Genomic DNA, 21,105 nt, shown 5'->3' with positions numbered 1-21,105 from the left:
CTTTGAACTTCTGTACACCTAATTCTTTGTTGCCTACCTGAAATCCATGCTTGCCTCTCCACCATGTGCTTAACACTTTTGGGGGCATGTCAATAACAGAAACAATGTCTCCCACCTAGAAGAAAAAGTTTTAAACGAAATGTTTTTAGTCAAATTCTAAACCAACTGTTATACCTAGAATTTAAATCTGAACTATAATGATAAGGTAAAATACTATTTTTATTCTCTGGCTAGTTATTTCTGGAAAAACAAGACACTTATTTCTATAAAGAATTTAATAGTCTTAACCATTTGTTAAGAAGACATCTACAAAAAAAATAAGCAGCACAAAGACTGTGATCCAACTAGCATGTACAGTAACTTCAGAATATGTAAGATTTTTAAAGGTGTAGGCATCAAATCATCTTTACCACTTTTGTTAAAATACTCTTTTACTGCTATTATTGAAATTGATCAGAATCACTTATAAAAGACAGTTTTAAATACTCACATTTAGAACAAATGCTATTAATACCACATTTAGTGAGCACTTACAATGTGCCAGACACTGTGTTGAGCACTTGACATATTTAATCATATGGGGAAGGCCTAAGATGTCTATAATTACTAAGTTATTATTAGTAAGTATAAAATTTGATTACAACTTTACACTTCTTTCAATAGATGGTAAAATATATTTACACTAAGTAGCTTACTTTTTTTTCTTCACTCTAAAAAGCAAATTAGTGAATTGAAACAAACTGTTATGACATAAAAATAAAAATCAGTAATAGTTTTTAATAATACATTTAATGGAAGTTATATTCTTCAATCAAAATAAGTCATGATTTCTGTGATAAAACAGGTTCAGCACTTTAGAGCAATATTACTAATGTATACAATATTGATTTAGAATTTACATTGTATACTCACAACTATTTTTTCAAGTTATTAAAGACTCAGCTTCACAAAACTGTATTTGCTAATAGACTTGGAATCTTTCAAGACCTACATTCCTTTGTATACAGAACCTAAAAATTGAGTTTGAAAATAGTTCAAATTCTGTACAGTAAAAATTTATACACTTTTTAAAATTGAATAACTGCCAGCATTTTTTTATCTCTCATCAGTGAATATTAAAGGAAGAAACTTAATTCCCCTCCTTTTACATCTAACAGCAAGAAATGTTTATTTCACTTTGATCTGTTAACTCAATTTTTTAACCAATAAGGAGTAGAAAGTATCACTGGGTAGTTTTTAGCTACTAAAACACAAAGACTAAAGATTGAGACTTGGTTTTAAGAAGTTTACAAACAGGAGAACACTTATGATTGGATGTAATAGTGCTATGTCAGACATGAGCCATGAGAACAGACAGTTCAGAATGACATTCAATCCAGGCGCTTTTGGGGTATGAATTTGCATGGAATAGGGAGAAGATCAAGGATGACTTCCTAGAAGAAATAGGAGGCATTTAAGATGACTTCTGAAGGATACGTTCAGTTATTTAAATGAAAACAGATGGTGTTTCAGTCTGCAAGATAATGGGGTATGGAAAAACCTTGTATTTTTAATTAAGGAAATGATTAAATAAAAAAACATTTAAACATGAGCTAGAAAGGTAGCAAGGATGGAGTTAACACATAGGTATCTAGTCATTTACCTCTAAGGTCAGTTCATCAGGGGCCCGAGCAGTGTACCTCTTTATAACGTGGGCAGCTCCGACAGCAGGAGTATTAATGGATGATTCCTCGTGAACTAGAAGGTGATTCCCCCTATTATCAATCTGTAAAAAAAAAAATGGACAATGAGATGGTTAGAGACATGGGACTTGTGAAAGTATGACTACCTATAAAAGATAATTCAATTTGATTTAGAGGAATCATAATCCAAAGACGCTTTAAAAGAAAAACACAGACTACCACTTACTGAGTACTTAACATATGCCATTCATTATGCTGAGCATATAACATATATGGTTTAATTTAATCCTCATAAATATAAATGATACTTATCATCATCATCATTATCTAAAGATGAAGCTGCTAAAGCTAAAAGAAATTATGTACTTCAAGGGAAATTAAATAATTTATCCAAGATAACAGAGCCACTACTGGAAGAGTCAATATCTCAATGCAAGTTGGCCTGGCTCTAAGTTCTACATTCTTTCCACATTCCACCCTGTCATACTTTCCACTGGGAGGAGAGAATAATATAACTCTACATAAGCACATTAAGGAGAAATGTCTTACATATTTACTGGATACTGTATTATTCAATTCTTACTCTTATATTGAACCTTTTAAAAGGTTATCTTGTTCACAAATAACTAAAAAAAATTTTCAGTATGAATTAACTGAAAAAATATGTACACCTTACTAAATGCACACATTAATACATTAAACACCAAATAACAGGTGTCATTGCAATTCATAAAATACATTAAATTAATCCTCTGGATTATCAAAGAAAGATTCGAAATGAAAAGTATTTAATGTATCACGTATGTATCTATCCTTCCTAAAGATGCTAAACATCATTTCTCTGGTTCCTGAAACACAATAGCTATCAAAATTAAATTGTTAAATTTCTTAAGTAGACAATTTAAAAATAAACTTTAAGAAGAGATGAATTAGATAGTACCTCCATCCAAGTAAGGGCAGGTCCACAGTTGATCTTGTTGCCGGCAATAGTTGAGAGGCGGGACAGGTAAGCTATAAGCATCTGCGTGACGGACTAAAGAGAAAGAGAAGATTCAGTGTAACTCAGTAAAGATGATACATAAACTCCTTGTCAAAGGAACTGGTGTAAATTGGTTGTTTCAGGGGGTGGAGTGTAATCTGAAGATTTTTAGGCATTTAAATAGTTACAAAGGATTCTTTACAGGGGCTTAACAGTTCCACCAACTGAAACTTCAGGCCCTTAATAGTAATTCCCTGTCTTGTGAAGAACTTTGACAATCAGCCCCTCATCATCAGGGATCATACTATATCACAGTTTCTAATATTATTGCTTTTTCTTTCTATGTTTGTATGGAAAACACAAAAAGATAACTGTAACAGAAACATACTTGGCTTTTCTGCCTAGCTTCCCCTGGCTACTCTGAAACTTTTTCAATTTTCCTTGTATTTGGCTGTGGCAAAACAGCCAGGATCATAGATGATCCTACAGCACAGGTCAGGTGATTGGCCTGGGAATGTGATCAAATATTAGCTGGGCTAACAAGAGATACTACGGGAATTAGGAATTTGATAGAATATTTCAGCTCTTTCTGAATGCTGTCTTAAAAAGAGATTAAAAACCTGGGACCTGTTGGTAGTGGCCATGTTCTGAGAGTCTGAAAGAGAAAAATTCAACAGTAGGCAGAGATGGGAAATGGAGATACAGAGACTCTAGGTTTTCTATGCTAAAAAAGAAAGAATCCATGGTTTTAAGACATTCCTGACGTGCGCATGCAGGGTCAGTTCTTGCATGAAAGATGCTGTCTCTACTTTGCTCTACCTACTTAAATGCCTTGGAATGAATTGTAGATTTGATATAGCTTCCCCTCAGGACTTGGAAGATTTTGTGCACTGTTTTCAAGCATCCACTGGGCTGTCAAGGAGTCTAATGCCAATACAATTCTTGTTGGTTTGAGAAAATTTGTTTTTTGCTCTCTGGAAACTTTTTGGGTTTTCTGTTTCAACATTTTGAAATTTCACTGCAGTGTTTCTAGATGTGTCTTCTCACTCATATTTAGCACTTAATGGGACCATGTATAATCTGAGAACATGCTTTTCTTTAGCTTCAGGCAATTTTCTTATATTCGTTTTTAGTTACTTCCATCCACTCCTCCTATAACTTCTACAAAAGGGAAGCAGGGACATTTGGATCTATTCTCCATGACTCCCAACTGTTCTCTTACAATGTTTTATCTTTTTATCCCTTTGGGGGCTATATTCTTACAAAGCTTGCTCTTCCAGCTCCTTAATTCTCTCTTCAACTGTGTACACTTCTATGTAGTCCGTCTATTCAGGTTTAGCATCACTAACATTAATTTAAATGACTAGATGGTCATTTTCTAAGATCTCTGATGATTTATTTTTTAAAAATCTTCCCTCATTCCACGAATGGAACTGCCTCATTTTCTCTCCGTGGAGAGCAATCGATCACTTCCCCGTGCTTGCTCTTCTGCTTGCTCCTCTCAGGTGTTTTGTTCAATCAATTTTCAAATTTAAGATTTCTAGTTTATCTGTCTTCTGCAGTCCTCTTGTGCATGTTCCTTATGCTGCATTTTCTTACTCCCATTAATCTTACCTATCTACTACTTTCAAAGATTCCTAACAATCTTTGACTTTCTGATGTTTTTTTATTTCTCATGTTATAAAGAATCTCTTCCCTTACAAATTTTTTGAAGATCTTTTATATTTTTACTAGGAATTTTTAGCAGGAGTGGAGGTAGGTACACAGACACAGACTGCCATGATAAACTTAAGCAAAAAGCATTGCTTTAATAAACATTTCTTTCATTATTAGTGAGGTCAATGTTTTTCTATGCTTTTGCTTCCGTATTTTAAGTTCTCTTTGAAGAATGATTTGTTCATATATGTTGCCCATATGAGTTTTTTCTTATAAAATTATATACCAAACCTACTTTAATTATAAACACCTCACAAGCATTACTAATTTTTCAGTTAAAATAAATAATGCCAGGAATCATCCTGAGTGTTTGATGTAACAAACACTTCATTTGGTGTTACTATTGATGTAACAAACCTTTTATTTAGTACACAGGCAAAAATTGCTACTAATTTATATAATTACTTTTGCAACATACTAAATGCTTACCTCTGGACTGTCCTTCAGGGAATCAGAACGGGGAAGCTCTGAGAGCTGAGAGAATCGTCGGTCATAAATACATAGATGAAGATGTTTATCAAGTACTCGAAAATCTTCATAACTTCTTTTAACAATCCAGCTTTTGCCCTATGTGTAAAAAAAAAAAAAGGCTCCTATAATTCATCTCTATTAGAAAATGCTTACGAATCAGGCCTTATTCTGTAACAGTATTTTTATTCATGAGATTTTATATTTTCTAATGAAAAGCTTCTACTAACTTGATAGTAGATAAACTCAAAAACACTCCAGTGAGTTATATTACATTAAAAGGCCAATAATGGAAAATAAGAGAGAACTCTCCACTAACCCTCTTCCTACAGCTGGTCAAAGGCCACTGGCTCTTTTTGGGAACAAGTGCTAGGTAGTAAGATAGTATGTGACCTTAAACACACAAGTATGTGGCCCTAAACCCACAGAAAGAACCATAAAATAATTTTGTGTGGAAGAATATTACCAAAAACTAAAGAAAAATCAAACCAGATTATTGGTAGTTGTCACCAACATTTCCCATGACTTTTGATGTAACACTGAAAACCAAAACTTTTGCAGTCTTCATCTCAAGCATTTGACATGGACATACTATCTAGAACCCACTACCCCTCCCCTCTGCCCAGGCTTTCTTCCTTTCCTTGCCCAATCTCACAACCTCATCAAAAATGGAAACCTCATAGAGCATGTTCATTACATACTATCTCTCATTTTCTTACAAGTCTATTACTTCTGATTGCCAAAGCTTTACTAAGGATGGATGTTACTTCTCACCTGGAATACTGCTAATGCTCCTTGCCCTTGATCTCCTCTCTTCCCACCAATACAAAATACAAAGCTTATCAGGTCACACTGCCATAAATCTTTCAAAAGCTCTCTGGGTCGGCAATAATGAGCAGGTCTTTACTGCACTCCATTTAGTTTTGCAATTTAATCTAATTTGATATGGAGGCTTTGATCTCATAAGAAATTCTGGAGGGACTGGGAGAAAAAGCCTCCAGAGCAACCATCTCAGGATTGAAGAAAACATTCTTAGCGTAGCTCTTCTCCATTTGCCTCCGTCAGAAGGGGCAGAAGCAGAAGTTATCACTTCACAGGAGAGGCGCTGAATTCTGAACACAGGTATGTCAAAAAACTAACAGGATCATCTTGTCTAATCTTACTTTGTACTATAATTCTCCATTACACAGATGGAGGGTTGTTAGAGTGAAATAAGAAAACAGATGTGGCAGAGACTTGTAAGGAACAGTGTCCTGGTTATCATTCTAAGATAAGCTAGTTCAATAAGTCTAGAATGGGATTCAGTTAATTCTGACTGATGATTAGCATGAACTAAGAACCATTGATCCACAGGGTTAAGGCTAAACATATGTACACAGACCATGGTTTTCATCCCCAGGCCCTGCTTAAATTCACAGTCTGATTTCAATCACTACTCCTCCATGCCCTTTCTTTGCTTCCAGTGTAAGTTCTCTTTCAGGTAAGTGCCACCATGATTTTGGGCACTGTTCCTTCTGCTATGGAAAGCTAGTTTCTTCCTCTTTGCTCAAGTAAGCACCTTTGTTTTCACAGTTCTACAGCTGCCTTCTACTCAAAGCTTTCCTGAATGACCACAAGGGGTTAAATACTTGGTTTTTTTGGGATGGCAAAAATAAAAAATAAAAATAAACAACAAAGACAAAAAAAACAGAAAACCTTCTAGTTGCAATTAATCTTTCACACTTACACATATTTTAAGATTATACAACACTTCAAATATCAGAAGAGTACAAAAAATAACATTTCTATGTCTCTATCACAGAGATTAAACAGATATTGACTTTATTGTTTCAAAGCTCAGGTTTTTTTTTTTTTTTAAAAAAAAACAATTTACAGATATAAAGCACCCTTCTGTCTTGTGTTCTCCTTCCAAAGTTAAAGACTGGAGTTGAGGGGCACTGTTACCATGCATAGGTGCATGTTATCCATAAAGAATCCATATTATCTATAATGAATGGCTACTATTCTGAATAAGCATACAAATTGTATCACATAATTCACATCTTTTGGAACTTAGCTTTTGCACTCAACATGGTGTTGAGATTTACCCATGCTGATATAGGTAGCTCTATTATTACATGTTGAAGTATAATCTGTTGTAGGAATGAACCCAGTTTATTTTCCCATTCCCCTACAGCAGGAGAGTAGGTATTCAATGCTTGGCATTATCACACAGTGATACAATGAACATGTTCACATTTTGTCCTGCCTGTTTGTGAAATTCTCCACAGGGACTAACCCGGAAGTGGACTGCTGGGTCATTATGTATGCCCATTGTCACCTTTATTTCAAATTCCAAAATGGGTCTCCAAGGTGGTAATACCAATTATGTGTGAACTGCCTCTTCCTACTAGAAGCCTGTTCATTATCTCCATTAAAATGATGACTTTTACTTATTGATTCATAGAAGTTTTCTGCTTGCTTACTAGTATGTTGGAAAAATCATGTTTTATCATTGACATGTATTTCAAAACATCTGTTCCAACTTTGGGGCTCTCCCTCAGTTTATAGTATATTGTCAAAAAGAAGTAACATAAGGCTTTATTTCATTCTTTATGGATCTAATTAAAGATTAAGTAATTTGCTCAAAGTCTTGGATGGGTATATGAAAGAACAGGGAATATAATAAGTGTCCAATAAAATCATTTAAATAATTTCATCTGGATAAGAATGGCTATCATCCATCATATTTGAAATTTATCCATTCAATCTTCTGATTTTGGTTTGGCCTATAGTGTTTTTAAAAACTGTGTATGAACACTTTTAGATAGAACACAGCAAAATCTAATTTACCAGAGTAATTACCATACATCCAGTCATTTCCTGTATTTACATTGACTATATAGATCCTGAAGATACATCAATTTACCAACTCCTAAAATAAGGAAATAGCCAAAAACTTGACTCCAGTATCAGAATGTCCTAATTGTGAGTTCTGGAGATTTAATAACTGAATGAAATAAATTAATATAAAATATTTAGCAAAGCATCAGCTAATAGAAATGGCTTGATACATTCTAGCTATTACTGTTCCTTTATAATTTAGAAAACTAGCTCTGGGTTGAACATAACAAAATTAGCGAACAAAGATCCCAAACAAAACCCTATGATATTTAGCAGAACAAATGACTAGTCACCAAAAGCTCAGCAACTCAAGGACAAAAGAACATTTTTATTAATTACTTTTAAGTATATCAGCGTTCAACCAGGAAAGAGTCAATGTATCTCTAGAGGTCAAAGGTTGTTTTCCATATTGGTTGAATTATCAGCTCTAGTTTTAGAGAGTAAAATCTCAAATTCAGTATCATTATTTTGAAATAATTCACATGCTCTGGCGACCTTTTGTTTTGTTTTCCTGCTCCCTTTCAAAACAAAATGTAACACTAGGATTTTAAGTCACTAGTACAAAGGCAGAGCAATAGATCAGGATTAACTCTGAACACATGTATAATTATTACACTGTACTAGCAGAAAAGAGAGAAATAACCAGACAACTTGGTATATTCCACACCTATTACTCCTTTTGAGCCCACTGATGAAGCAAAATGGTCAATATAAAGGAAATTCAGTACCTACATTTGTGGTGCCTGGTACTTCTAGAGTAGAAACTGGCTCCGCTTTTAATCCTTTTTCAGTAAGCATTCCTTATAGAATGGAGAATATTCTGACATAACTGTAAGGTGTTACAGACTGAATGTTTGTGTCTCCCCAAATTCATATGTGGAAACCCAACCTCTGGTGTGATGGCATAGAAAGTCATTAGAAAGTGGAGCCCTTGGGAGGCAATTAGGATTGGATAGATCATGAGGGCGGAGCCCTCATAAACAACAGTGCTGGGACTCTCCTAAGAGTCTTGAAAGAGCTTGCTTCCCCATCTCTGCTTACTTTACTGTCACATGAAGTTACAATGAGATGTCAGCAGTCTGCACACCTGAAAGAGGGCTCTTACCAGAATTTATACTTTTCTGACTTCCTGATCTCAGACTGCCAGCCTCCAGAACCGTAAGAAATAAATTTCTGTTGTTTATAAGCCACTCAATCTATGGTACTTTGTTACAACAGCCTAAACTAAGATAATAAGGTAGCATTTGGCACCATGAATATCACTTCCCCCTGGCATACAAAATAGATTTCTAGGCCTACATAACTGTGAAACAAGGAAGTAAGAGAGAAGAAAGAAAAGAAAGAAAAGAATGAGGAAAGCAGTAATCAGGGATAAAGGATTTGAAGTTTGACTAGCCTTGGTTACTTGTTAGTACATTACCTTAGATAACTCTTACGAACCTCAGTTTATTCACCTGTAAAATGGGGAGGTTAACAGTACCTAGGTTGGTGGACGTTTAAATGAAATAATCCATATGAATCACACTGCCTTGAAGTCACTCATTAAATATTTTCTATCATTATTGATATTATTCTCGCTGGTATAGCTGTCTGTCATAAAAGCATCTTTTGCATGCCACAGGGTGTAACAGGCAAATATTACTTAAGCTGAAAACGTTAATATTCATTAACACTATCATGATACCTTTACTAGCTGAGGTGGATTTTGAAAAAGCTATTAAAACTTGCAAATGATAGACTTGGGAAGTTCTCAGATCAGAGTACAATAACTGATAACAAGATTATAACACATTTGTATTTAAGTCTATGTCCCAATGTCTTACACTTTAGAATAAATGTCTAAAAAATGTGACATGAGCTAAAGCTAAGTAAAGGATATATGGAAATCTCTCTACACTTTTACATATTTTCTCTAAGTCTGAAAGTATTTTTAATTAAAGGGTAAAAAGCACACACAATTCCTAAAAAAACAATTTGTACCAATTTTTACTGCTTAGACCTATTTCACTGCATCCTAGTAATGAAAAAACCATTTAAAAATTTTCTAGTAGGTGAAAAATTATGTCTTATCCTTTTATGAATTATCCACTCACATCTTTGACAATTTTCTACTAACATATCCTGTCATATAACTTATCATGCTTATCAAAATTATTACACTGCATGTCTAAACAAACTACATGGTGGACCTATTAGCTCTTTGAGAGCTGTAACACTTTTAGTCAGGCAGTTTATAACAGTGAAGAAAATTCCTTGAAAGCATACCGAAGTAATATATTAAATGGCTTATGACACTGGGATGTTGATTTTTTTTTTTTTTTTGCTTAAAAAAGTCAAAAAGAATTTGGTTGGTCCTTCTTGCTCAGGACATTCTTCCTATAGATGTATTTAAAATAAACTTTCAAAAGAAGCATTAAAATATATTGTTTTGTAGCATTATACTTGTTCTGTCAGTTCAACTTTTAGTTCATCTGGCTTTGTGACAAGTACCACATGACAATGAGCAGCCCTACAAAAATTAACCGTTGAGTCAGTCACACTTCCGAAGTGATCTTGTCTGTCAGGTCAAAAAGTAACAACTGGACTTCTGATATCCTCTTTGATTGGTAAGGAGCTCAGAGGTCACCTCTGTGTCCTAACAAGTAAGCAGAGGAACAAATTGAAAAACCAACAGCTCTTCTTAGATCCATCAGAGGAATGAAGTCACAAGGCAAACTGCTGCCCCAAAACTGGAGAGATGAAGAGGTGAATAGAGAATCACAACTTACCAGACAAAATTCCGCGAGCAGCATGCCCTGTGGGGACCAGTGCTCAGGCAGAAAAACCTGAAGAGTAACTGATAAACTACAGGAGGCTCAGTGTGGACAAGTCTGAGAGCCAAAAATCTAGGGAGACAGTCCTGGCAGGTCCCAACACTTCTGTGAGTCTTATTTACCTGAGGAGCTCAAGCAGGTTTTCACAGTAAAAATCAGAGAAAAATCCTCTGAAGCTGCTGCCAGGGGAAGTGGAAAAGTAACCATTTTGAAACACACCAAACATTGTGTCCTTCTCAACAAAGTCTGCCCTCAGGAGAAACTAACCAGACCCTAGTTCACTGGGTTTTATCAGAGCCTAACTATTCTGAGAAGGTAAATACCCAACTCCTGCCCAATCTAGCTTTCCTGTCCCAACTAAGGCTGGAGACTGGGTACTGTGAAGCATCTGTGAAGTTAAAAGCCTGAGACCTAGTCACAGGTTACAGAATGCTTCCCCTCCTTGTCATCACATCACTAAAGGCTTATTTACATCAGTTCCTTTTACCTTTCAACAAGAATTACTAATTATGATAAAAAATAAAACACAGTTTGAGAAGACTAAGCAAGCTTTAAAGGAAGAGTCATACATGGCTGGTATGTTGGAGTTATCAACAGAACTTTTAAACAGCTATGATTAATATGCTCACATCATCAAATCAATCTAAAAAGCTTCTGTACAGCAAAGGACATCATCAACAAAACAAAAAGGCAACCTATAGCATGGGAGAATATATCCATAAGTGATTTATCTGATAAGGTTTATCACCCAAAATATATAAAGAACTCATACAACTCAACATCAAAAAAACAAATAACCCTATTAAAAATGGGGAGAGAACCTGGATGTTTTTCCAAAGAAATACATATGGCCAACAGGTACATGAAAAGATGCTCCACACTGCTAATCATCATATAAATGCAAATCAAAACCATAATGAAGTATCACTTCACACCAGTCAGAATGGCCACTATCTGAAAGACAAGAAACAAGTGTTGGTGAGGCTGTGGAGAAATGGGAACCCTCCTACACTACTGATGGGAATTTAAATTGGTTCAGCCACTGTGGAAAGCGATATGGAGTTTCTCAAAAAAACTGAAAATAGAAATACCGTATGACCCAGTAACTCCACTTTTAAGAATTTACCCAAAAAAACCAAAATCTCTGACTTGAAAAGATAATATGCACTGCTATGTTTACTGTTGCATTATTTATAATAGCCAAGATAGAGAAGCAACCAATGTGTCCATCAGTAGATGAATGGATAAAGAAAATGTGGTACACAAAGAAATATTATTCAGCCATAAAAAAGAAAGAAGCCCTGCCATTTGTGACAACATGGATGGATGTACAGAGTATTATGCTAAGTGAAAAAGCCAGGTGAAGAAAGGCAAATACCATAAAATTTCAGTTATTTTTGGAATCTAAAAACAAACAAAACAAAATGAACAAAATAGCAGCAGATGCATAGACACTGAGTAATGACTGGTGATTACCATGGGGGAGGGGGAGGAAGAGGGGTTGGAGTGGGTGGGTGAGGGAGATAAAGAGGCACAAAATCTCAATTATAATGTAAATTGGTCACAGGTTTGGAAATGCAACATGGACAATCTAGTCAATGATTTCGTTACATCTTTCTATGTTGATAGGAATTGCACTACTTGGGGTCAGGATTTAATAATGGGTGTAACTGGTGAATCACTGTGTTATACACTTGAAACCAACATAATATTACATCATCAACTATACTTCAATAAAAAATACAAGCTTAAATGGAAACACTAGAGAACATGAAAAAACACATGGAAATGTAAGCAGAGAGTTGAAAATTCTAAGAATCAAAAAGAAATGCTAGAGATCAAAAACACTGTTAACAGAAATAATAAATGCCACTGATGGGCTCATTAGTAGACTGAATATGTCTGAGGAAAGAATCTCTGAGCTTCAGTATATGACAGTAGATGCTTCCAAAACTGAAAGCAAACAGAAAAAAAGACTGAGAAAAAACGTGAACAGACTATCCAGAAAGGAACTACAAAAAGTGTAAGATACACCTAATAAGCATACCAGAGGTAAAGAAACAGAAAGGAACATAACCAATTGTTGAAGCAGTAATGATAGAGAATTTCCCCAAATTAATGGCAGACACCAAAATGCAGATGTAGGAAGCTAAGAGAACACGAAGCATAATAGACGCCAAAATAACTATACAAAGGGATATCATATTCAAACTTCAAAAAAATCAAAGGAAAAGAAAAAAATCTTGAAAAAAGCCAGTGGGAGAAAAAAACATTACCCACAGAGAGGCAAATACAGGCACCATATCCAGCCTCTCCTCAGAAATCAGACAAGTAAAGAATGGAGTGAAATATTTAAGTGTTGAGGGGGAAAAAAAATCAGCAACCTAAAAGTCTGAGCCGTATGAAACTGCCCTTCAAAAGTGAAGGAAAAATAAACACTTTTTGAGACAAGCAAAAATTGAGGGAATTTGTAATCAGTAGACCTGACTTGCAGAAATGTTAAAAGAAGTTCTTGAGAAAGAAAACCTAAACCTACATAAAGAAAAGAAGAGTTCTGTAGAGTTCATAAGCGTGAAATGAAAAATGTTATTTTTCTTAATCTTTTTAAAAAATATTTTAATTTTTATTGAGGTATAATTGACATATTATATAAATTTTAGGTGTACAAGAAAATGATGATAGCTGTTTATATTGCAAAATGATCACCATAATGTCTCGTTAACATTTAACACCATAGTTACAAAAAATGTTTTTTCATGAGATGAAGATGTTTAAGATCTACTCTCTTAGCAACTTTCAAATATGCAACACAGTATTGTTAACTATAATCACCATACTGTACATTACATCCTATGACTTATTTATTTTATAATGGGAATTTTGTGCCTCTTGACATCCTTCACCCTCTTTGCCCACCACCCAACCTCCCCCTCTGGCAACCATAAATCTGTTCTGTCTATAAGCATGAGTGTTTTTTTATTAAATTCTACGTGTAAGTGAAATCATACAGTATTTGTCTTCCTCTGTCTAATTTCACTTAGCATAATGCCCTCAAGGTCCATCCATGTGGTCACAAATGGCAAGATTTCATTTTTTTTTATGGCTGAAGTGTTTTCCGTTGTATTAATACACCACATCTTATCCATTTGTTAGCGAGCCAAGTTGGACCTGTTTGAGGGTATCAAACACCAATCTTCAAGGCACTGGTTTTTGCAAAGAGAAAGCTAAACAAGAGGACAAGAAGCAGGGCTCAAATCTGTCTCTCCAGGCATTGCATAACAGGAGCTTTTTTGGATCAGGATTTATTCGTTAAGGAAGAGAGCGTTCAGGGTATTTCACACTGTGCTTGTTAGTGTGCAGTCACATGTTATCATGCTTGTTCATAGGTCACGGGTTAAAAAAATGGTAGATAAGTTTCTCCCTGGGTGGAGAAGGGTTATCTCTGTGCATGTTCTGGGAACTGGTTCTGGTTGGCTCCTTGATGGGAGTTCCCCTCCTCATTCAGCAAGGCCCTTGTGATTCCAAATAAGATTCTTGTAAAACAGCTCATAAAATAGTTGTGGCATTTAACCCATTTGATAGTGGAAAGTTTTGAAACTAGCTCCAAGGGTCTTGTAAAATACACTAACCAAACAACTGTTACTTCTGTGTTAGAGAGGTTATTTTAGAAGAATGCCACAGAAAGCAGTAATAAAAGTTTAATAACAGGGTGAGTTAACAAGGAAAGGAATGACTTTTCAGTTTTAATTAAAAAGGCCTTGGCTCTACATTCATCAATTGATGGACATTTAGGCTTTTTCCATATCTTGCCTATTGTAAAGAATGCTGCTATGAACATGGGCGCACGTAACTTTTGAATTAGTGTTTTTATTTTGAATACCCATGAGTGGAATTGATCATATAGCCATATGGCGATTCTTTTTAATTTTTTGAGGAGCTTCCATACTGTTTTCCATAGTGACTGCATCAATTTACATTCCACCAAAAGGGTCCCTTTTCTCGCCAATACTTCTCATTTCTTGTCTTTTCTTATAATGGCCATTCTAACAGGTGAAAGGTGGTATCTCTGATTTGGATCTCCATTTCCCTAATAATTAGTGATGTTGAACACTTCTCATGTACCTGTTGGTCATCTGTGTGTCTTCTTTGGAAAATGTCTATTCAGATTATCTACCCATTTTACTAGTTTTTTCTGCTATTGGGACATATGAGTTCTTTATATATTGTGTATTAACCCCTTAATCAAATATATGACTTGCAAATATTTTCTCCCATTCAAGAGGTTGTCTGTTGATTTTGCTGATGATCTTTGCTGTGCAGAAGAATTTAGTTTGATGTACTACTTATTTTTGCTTCCATTGCCTTATCTTTTGCATTAGATTCTAAAAGTCATCACTAAAACTATGTCAAGAAGCATACTACCTATGTTTTCTTCTAGTTTTACAGTTTCAGGTCTTAGATTCAAGTCTTTAATCAATTTTGAGTTATTTTTTGTGTATGGTGTAAGACAATCTAGTTTAATTTTTTTAACATGGCTGATCAATTTTGCCAACACCATTTATTGAAGAGACTGTTTCTCCCCATTGTATATTCTTGCTTCCTTTGTCATAAATTAATTAATTTGTAGATTTACTTTTGAGCTTTCTATTCTGTTCCACTGACCTACATTTTTTTGTTGTTTGTTTTTTGCCAATTACTATAATAATACACTCACAAATCTGGAATTATGATGCCTTCAGCTTCATTCTTCTTTCTCAAGATTTATTTGGCTATTCAATATATTTCTATGGTTCCATATAACTTATAGGTTTGTTCCAGTTCTGTGAAAAATGCCACTGGAATTTTGATAGGGATTTCACTGAGTCTGTTGATTGCTTTGGGTGCTACAGACATCTTAACAATATTAATTATTTCAATTCATGAGTATGATATGTATCTTTCCACATATTTATATCATATTCAATTTCTTTCATCAGTGTCTTGTGTGTACAGATCTTCACCTCCTTGGTCAAATTTATTCCAAGGTATTTTTTTATATAATTATAAATGGGATTATTTTCTTAATTTCTCTGCTAGTTTGTTATTATAGAAATGCAACAGAATTTTGCATATTGATTTTTTTATCCTGAAACTTTATTGAATTCATTTAATAGTTCTGAAAGTCTTTTGGTGGAATTTTTATCGTTTTCTATATATAGGGTCATGTCATCTGCAAATTATGACAGTTTTACTTCTTCCTTTCCAATTTAAATTATTTTTATTTCTTTATTGCCTGATTCTCTGGCTACAACTTCCAATACTATGTTAAATAAAATTGGCAAGAGTGGGCATCCTTATCTTGCTTCTGAGCTTTGAAGAAAAGTTTTCAGCTTTTCACTGTTGAGTATGATGTTAGCTGTGGGTTTGTTAATATATGGCCTTTATTATTTTGAGGTATGTGCCCTCTATACCCATTTTGTTAAGAGTTTCTATCATAAATGGATGTTAAATTTTGTCAAATGCTTCTTCTGCATCTATTGAGATTGTACAGGATTCCCATATCCCCTTATGCCAACATATGACAACCTCCTCTGTTGTTTGTGGACATCCCCACCAACATGGTACATTTGTTAAAACTGATAAACCCACATTGACATGCTATTGTCATCAAGGTGCTCTATGTTCTATGGTGCTCTATATTCTATGTGTCTGGATAAATGTATCATGACATCCATCCACCACTTTTGGTATCATACAGAATAGTTCACTTCACTAAAAGTCCTTTGTGCTCTGCGTATTCATTTTAACTTCTCCCACCCCCTGGCAACTACAGATCTTTTCTCTGTCTCCAGCGTTCTGCCTTTATCAGAATGACATATAATTAGAATCACACAGTACGTAGCCTATTCAGGTTGGTTTCTTTCATTTAGTAATATGCACTTAAGTTTCCTCCATGTCTTTTCATTGCTTCAAGCTTATTTCTTTTCAGTGCTGAGTAATGTTCCAGTGTCCAGACATATCTCAGTTTATTTATCCATTCACCAGCTTCCAAGTTTTGGCAATTATGAATTAAAGCTGCTGTAAATATTTGTGTGCAGGTTTTTGTATGGCCACAACTTTTCAACTAATTTGAGTAAACACCACAGAGTGTGACTGCTAGACTGGATCTTGTGGTAGAGTATGTTTAGTTTTATAAAAAACTGACAACTTGTCTTCCAGAGTATCTATACCATTTTATATTCCTATTACCAAAGAAGGAAAGCTCCTGTTCCTTCAAATCCTTGCTGGCATTTGTGGTTAACAGTATTCTGGACTTTTGCCATTAAAACTGGTGTATTGTGGTATCTTGTTGTTTTAATTTGCATTTCCCTAATGGCATATGATGTGGAGCATCTTTTCATATTCTTATCATCTGAATATCTTTTTGGGGAGATGTCTGTTAAAGATCTTTGTCCCATTTTTAAATCAGTTGTTTTCTTATTGTTCATTTTTAAGAGTTCTTTACAAATTTTGGATAATAGTCCCTCATCAGGACTGTATATCAAAAGATGTATCTTTTGTCAATATTTTTTCCAAGGTCTGTGACTTGTCTTTATTCTTATCAGTGTCTTTGACATAGTAAGTTTGAGTACTTAAAATTCAGAAAATTTTAATTTCATTGCAGTACATCTGATCAATTTTTTCTTCCATGGATTATGTCTCCAGTGTTGTAGCTAAGAAAAGTAATCACAGAACCCAGGACTATCTGTATTTTCTCCTCTGTTATCTTCTAGGACTTTTGTCATTCCACGTCTTACATTAAGGTGTGTTGTCCATTTTGAGTTAAGGTTTGTGCAAGGTGTAAGGTCTATGTGTAGATTCAATTTTTTTGCCAATATGAGGAAATGATTTCAAAATTCATTTCCTCATATATCAGTGAACTGATTTCTCCTAACTTTTTTAAAATGTTACTTTGCCAGCAAAAAGCTTGCTCTTCTATACAGATTTTCATTATGAAATCTAAGCCTTAGCACACAATTTGCAAACCATTTAAAACTGTGCTAAATTCACTAAAATTCTAAAAGTGGTAAAATACTGATATTTGGCAGAAATGAAAGAACTTTAGATTTCAAATCATACAATTTCCAAACTGAATAAGGTAAATGGTCAGAGTATTTTAGAAGCTCAATTATTTTACAGAATAAAACAAAAATTAAACAAACAACTCATTATAGACATCTGCCTAAATTTTAATTTACTTCTAATTTCTAATCTTAATTTACTTCTAACTCTCAAGTAATTTATTACTGTCCAAGGATAACAAAAATCAACAATTCTTCACAAGGCTGAAAAAAAAAGAATGAGAGAAAAAGTAATATCCCAGTGTAGATAGGATCAACCTTGTAAGACAAAACATTTTTCTTTTTCTTTCATTCATTCACCAGACATTTACTGAGCACCCACACTGTACCGAGCACCAGAGTAAGCATTAGAGATGCAACAGAGAAAAGACCATCAAACCTCTGACTTTTAAGTATTTATTTCTAGTGAGGAAAACAAACATTTTTTAAGTAAATGAATACATAAGTAAAATAATGACTGTTTTGTACTAGTCAGAAATAAGCAGTAGAAGTCCTTCTGAGGAGGTGATATCTCAACTCCATACTGAAAACAGAAGGCACCAGACCCAGCAAGTGTGCAGTGTGTATAGATATATGGGTGATCAACATTCAGTGCCTTGTTGCAGGAAAAAACTTAGGGTCTTTAACGAACTGACTGAAAACTTCTGTGAGCAGAGCAGAGGAGTAAGAAGACTGTTAAGACACGACGCAGAAGAAGTAAGCAAGGTCTGGATCACACTGGACCCTCACAGGCCTTGGTAAGTAGTTTGGATTTAGTTTTAAACATGGAAACCTATTGAAGAGTTTTAACCACGTAGGTAACGTTTCAATTTGTATTATTTAAAGGGAGTTTAAAAGGTAATCAATTATAGGATGCAAACACAGATGCTATCCCAATAGCCTAACTAGCAGCTGGGCTAGTTTTGTAATAATAAAGATAGAGACAAATTCAAGATATTCTTCCTGTTCTTTGTGAGAAGAACACAGTCTTCACCAATGTCCTTTGCAAGTCCCTTTACCATAGGAAAGTTATCTGGAAAAGTATTGCTATAAATTCTCTCTTTAACTATATCATGAATTACAGTGAAAAAAGAAAGATCTGAATTAAATCTCAGCTTGGTCTTATCCTCGATATAGGACTTTACACACACCTATGAACAGCCGTTTACTTATCTGTAAAATGAGAATAATAGCACCTAAAATCATAGAAGAGTAAAAAGTTAAATAGGAATATCTGCAATCTCCCTATATGTTTTATTCACAACAGATGCTCCACAAACATTAATATTCAACTCCCCACTCCCTTAGTAACAACATCTTTTAAATGGACCGACATATTTGGAGAAGATATTTAATACCTAGGAATGCATTTCTGATGGTGGAATTTCAAGCATGGGAGCATCAAAATACAGGAGATATTTTGAGACAAGAAAGCATTCCCCTAAAAACCAACTGTTTATTCCACCTCCTGGGACATGAAGAAGCCTTCAGACTATTGTAAATACTTATGAAAAATACGATCCACAGAAAAAACAAACTATTATATGATAATGAATTCTTGTGAAAATACAAAGGCAGCTAATACAATCCAACTTTAACAAGAACCATTAAACTACTCGAAAGCTTGTATGAGACAATAAAATATTAATATCCAATTAAGCAACAATTACTCAAGCACTAAGAAAACTATATTTAGAGGGAAAATCAGAATACAATTTTCATTAGGGCCCATGTCAGAATAAATTCTTTTAACAGCTAGGAAAACTTTGCCATTTTAAAATTAACATTTATAAGCTGATATTTGCTTATTTGCTAAAGAATAAAACAATAGAACAGAGTACTTTTAAGATTCACTATCACTGACCTTACACTTACAAATGCTTTATTCTATGTAGTGGGGCTCAATATAATTAGTGTCAGGGCTTGTCCAATTTTGTTCTTTTTATAATTATTGAATTTTCAACATTTGAGGCAGTAATGGTTTGTCCTACATCTTACCTTAACATAGTCCTGAATTTCCTAGATATTTGTTAACTTTATTGATTTCAAACTAAATACTAAGTTTCCTGAAAAGTTGGGGCTATGAAGAGAAAAATTAGTATGATTTTCAGAATAGAAAAAGTATTCCCATACAGATCAACATCATGACACAAACTGGAGTGTTTCTTCACGGACTAGCTAATCTGTTTGTTCTACATAACACTTTTTTTTTCCAGTTTGTTCACTTAGAGAACAGAATAAAAAGATAAGGAAGGTATGTCTGAGGTACAATATACCTATATCCATTAAGACAACTTATTCTAAATAACGATAATGAGATTATATAAAATGATATAAAATACGGTTATATAAAATTATATAAAATAATGGTTAGTATGAGATTGAGGTAGTTGAAGGCTCAGGCAGGGCATTAAAAATCTATTCTTCAAGTCACCTGAGAGAGTCACTTTATCCATGGTTAATATTCACCTAAGACACATGAATATGGCTAAACAAGATTTCTATATTAGATGCCTAAAATTAACATAACATTGAATGACAACTATACTTCAATAAGTAAAAGAATAACATTTATAGAGAGATTATAATAACATGGAAGAATGTTTTGTAAATAAAAATGTGTTAAAATTGTGTACAATTTTATATATATATATATGCCTATATAACTGCATCTAATTATGAAATGCAAATATATAAAACAAAGCAAAAATACATAAAATTTAAACAGAGACAGACTCGGGGTAGTGGGGTAATGGTGATTTTCTTTTTTTCTGTTTTCTATATTTTCCAAAATTTTAAAAAGTATTATTTTTTACCATATAAATAGCCATAAGTCCAAATTTTAGAACACAAAAAAATTATATATATGTGTATATATATATATATAAATGCTACATAGGCTCTATCCAGTGCAGTCATGCAAGAAACTGGATTGTTAGCTTCAGTGCATTTCTATAATTCTTTATTAACATCTGGGAAATGCTTGCAAATTTCAGAGTAGCTAACCAAATATAAATTATATTAGAAAACTAAGATTAGAAAAGCAGCACGCTTTTCAAATCCTGGTCCTTTCTTTAATTTTATAACCTGTTGTTTTAGATTCATAATCTGTAGAATGGAGATTAGGCTATCTGTCTACAGGGCTGTTGCAAGAATTCAAGGTTATTCTGCATGCCATAATATAAGCAAACTGGACACACAGGTGACCAAAATGCCTACTGAATTTAGATTTTTCCATATGGAAGATGTGGTTTACATTACTGGATTCACAATTTAAAAAATAAATTTTAAAGGGCAGATGCAAAGGCAAAATTAAAAGGTTCCAAGATAAGACCTAAAGGAATCAATATCACAATCTAGAAAAGAAAAATGATCACAGTTCTGACCACTTTCTAAGATAAAAAGAACAAAAGTGGGTAAGATAAAAGATCAGCAATTTTGGTTAAATAAAAAGATATTCAAGTACACATTCTGAATAATTAGAA

At 34.1% G+C, this 21,105-nt stretch overlaps 1 protein-coding gene and 1 long non-coding RNA gene across 6 annotated transcripts in view; one reads left to right on the top strand and one right to left on the bottom strand.

Annotated features, from left to right (window-relative positions):
* The window catches only part of ARHGAP32 (Rho GTPase activating protein 32), a 279,471-nt gene that overhangs the window by 77,868 nt on the left and 180,498 nt on the right, over window positions 1-21,105 (bottom strand). For all 5 annotated transcript variants that reach the window (XM_073239491.1, XM_073239489.1, XM_037000879.2 and 2 more), the window contains 4 exons: window positions 4,807-4,944; window positions 2,623-2,715; window positions 1,643-1,765; window positions 38-115 (listed from right to left, as the gene is read on the bottom strand). In XM_073239491.1, coding sequence (XP_073095592.1) covers window positions 38-115; window positions 1,643-1,765; window positions 2,623-2,715; window positions 4,807-4,944 — 432 coding nt within the window. The remainder of the gene's footprint in view (window positions 1-37; window positions 116-1,642; window positions 1,766-2,622; window positions 2,716-4,806; window positions 4,945-21,105) is intronic.
* LOC140850015 (uncharacterized) overlaps window positions 4,951-21,105 on the top strand; it is a 58,857-nt gene continuing 42,702 nt past the window's right edge. The window contains exon 1 of the long non-coding RNA XR_012132637.1: window positions 4,951-18,378. This is a non-coding gene — a long non-coding RNA (uncharacterized lncRNA). The remainder of the gene's footprint in view (window positions 18,379-21,105) is intronic.

This window comes from Manis javanica, chromosome 6 (genome assembly GCF_040802235.1).
Source record: "Manis javanica isolate MJ-LG chromosome 6, MJ_LKY, whole genome shotgun sequence".
Taxonomy (NCBI): domain Eukaryota; kingdom Metazoa; phylum Chordata; class Mammalia; order Pholidota; family Manidae; genus Manis; species Manis javanica.
This window is presented reverse-complemented; position numbering and strand designations above follow the sequence as displayed.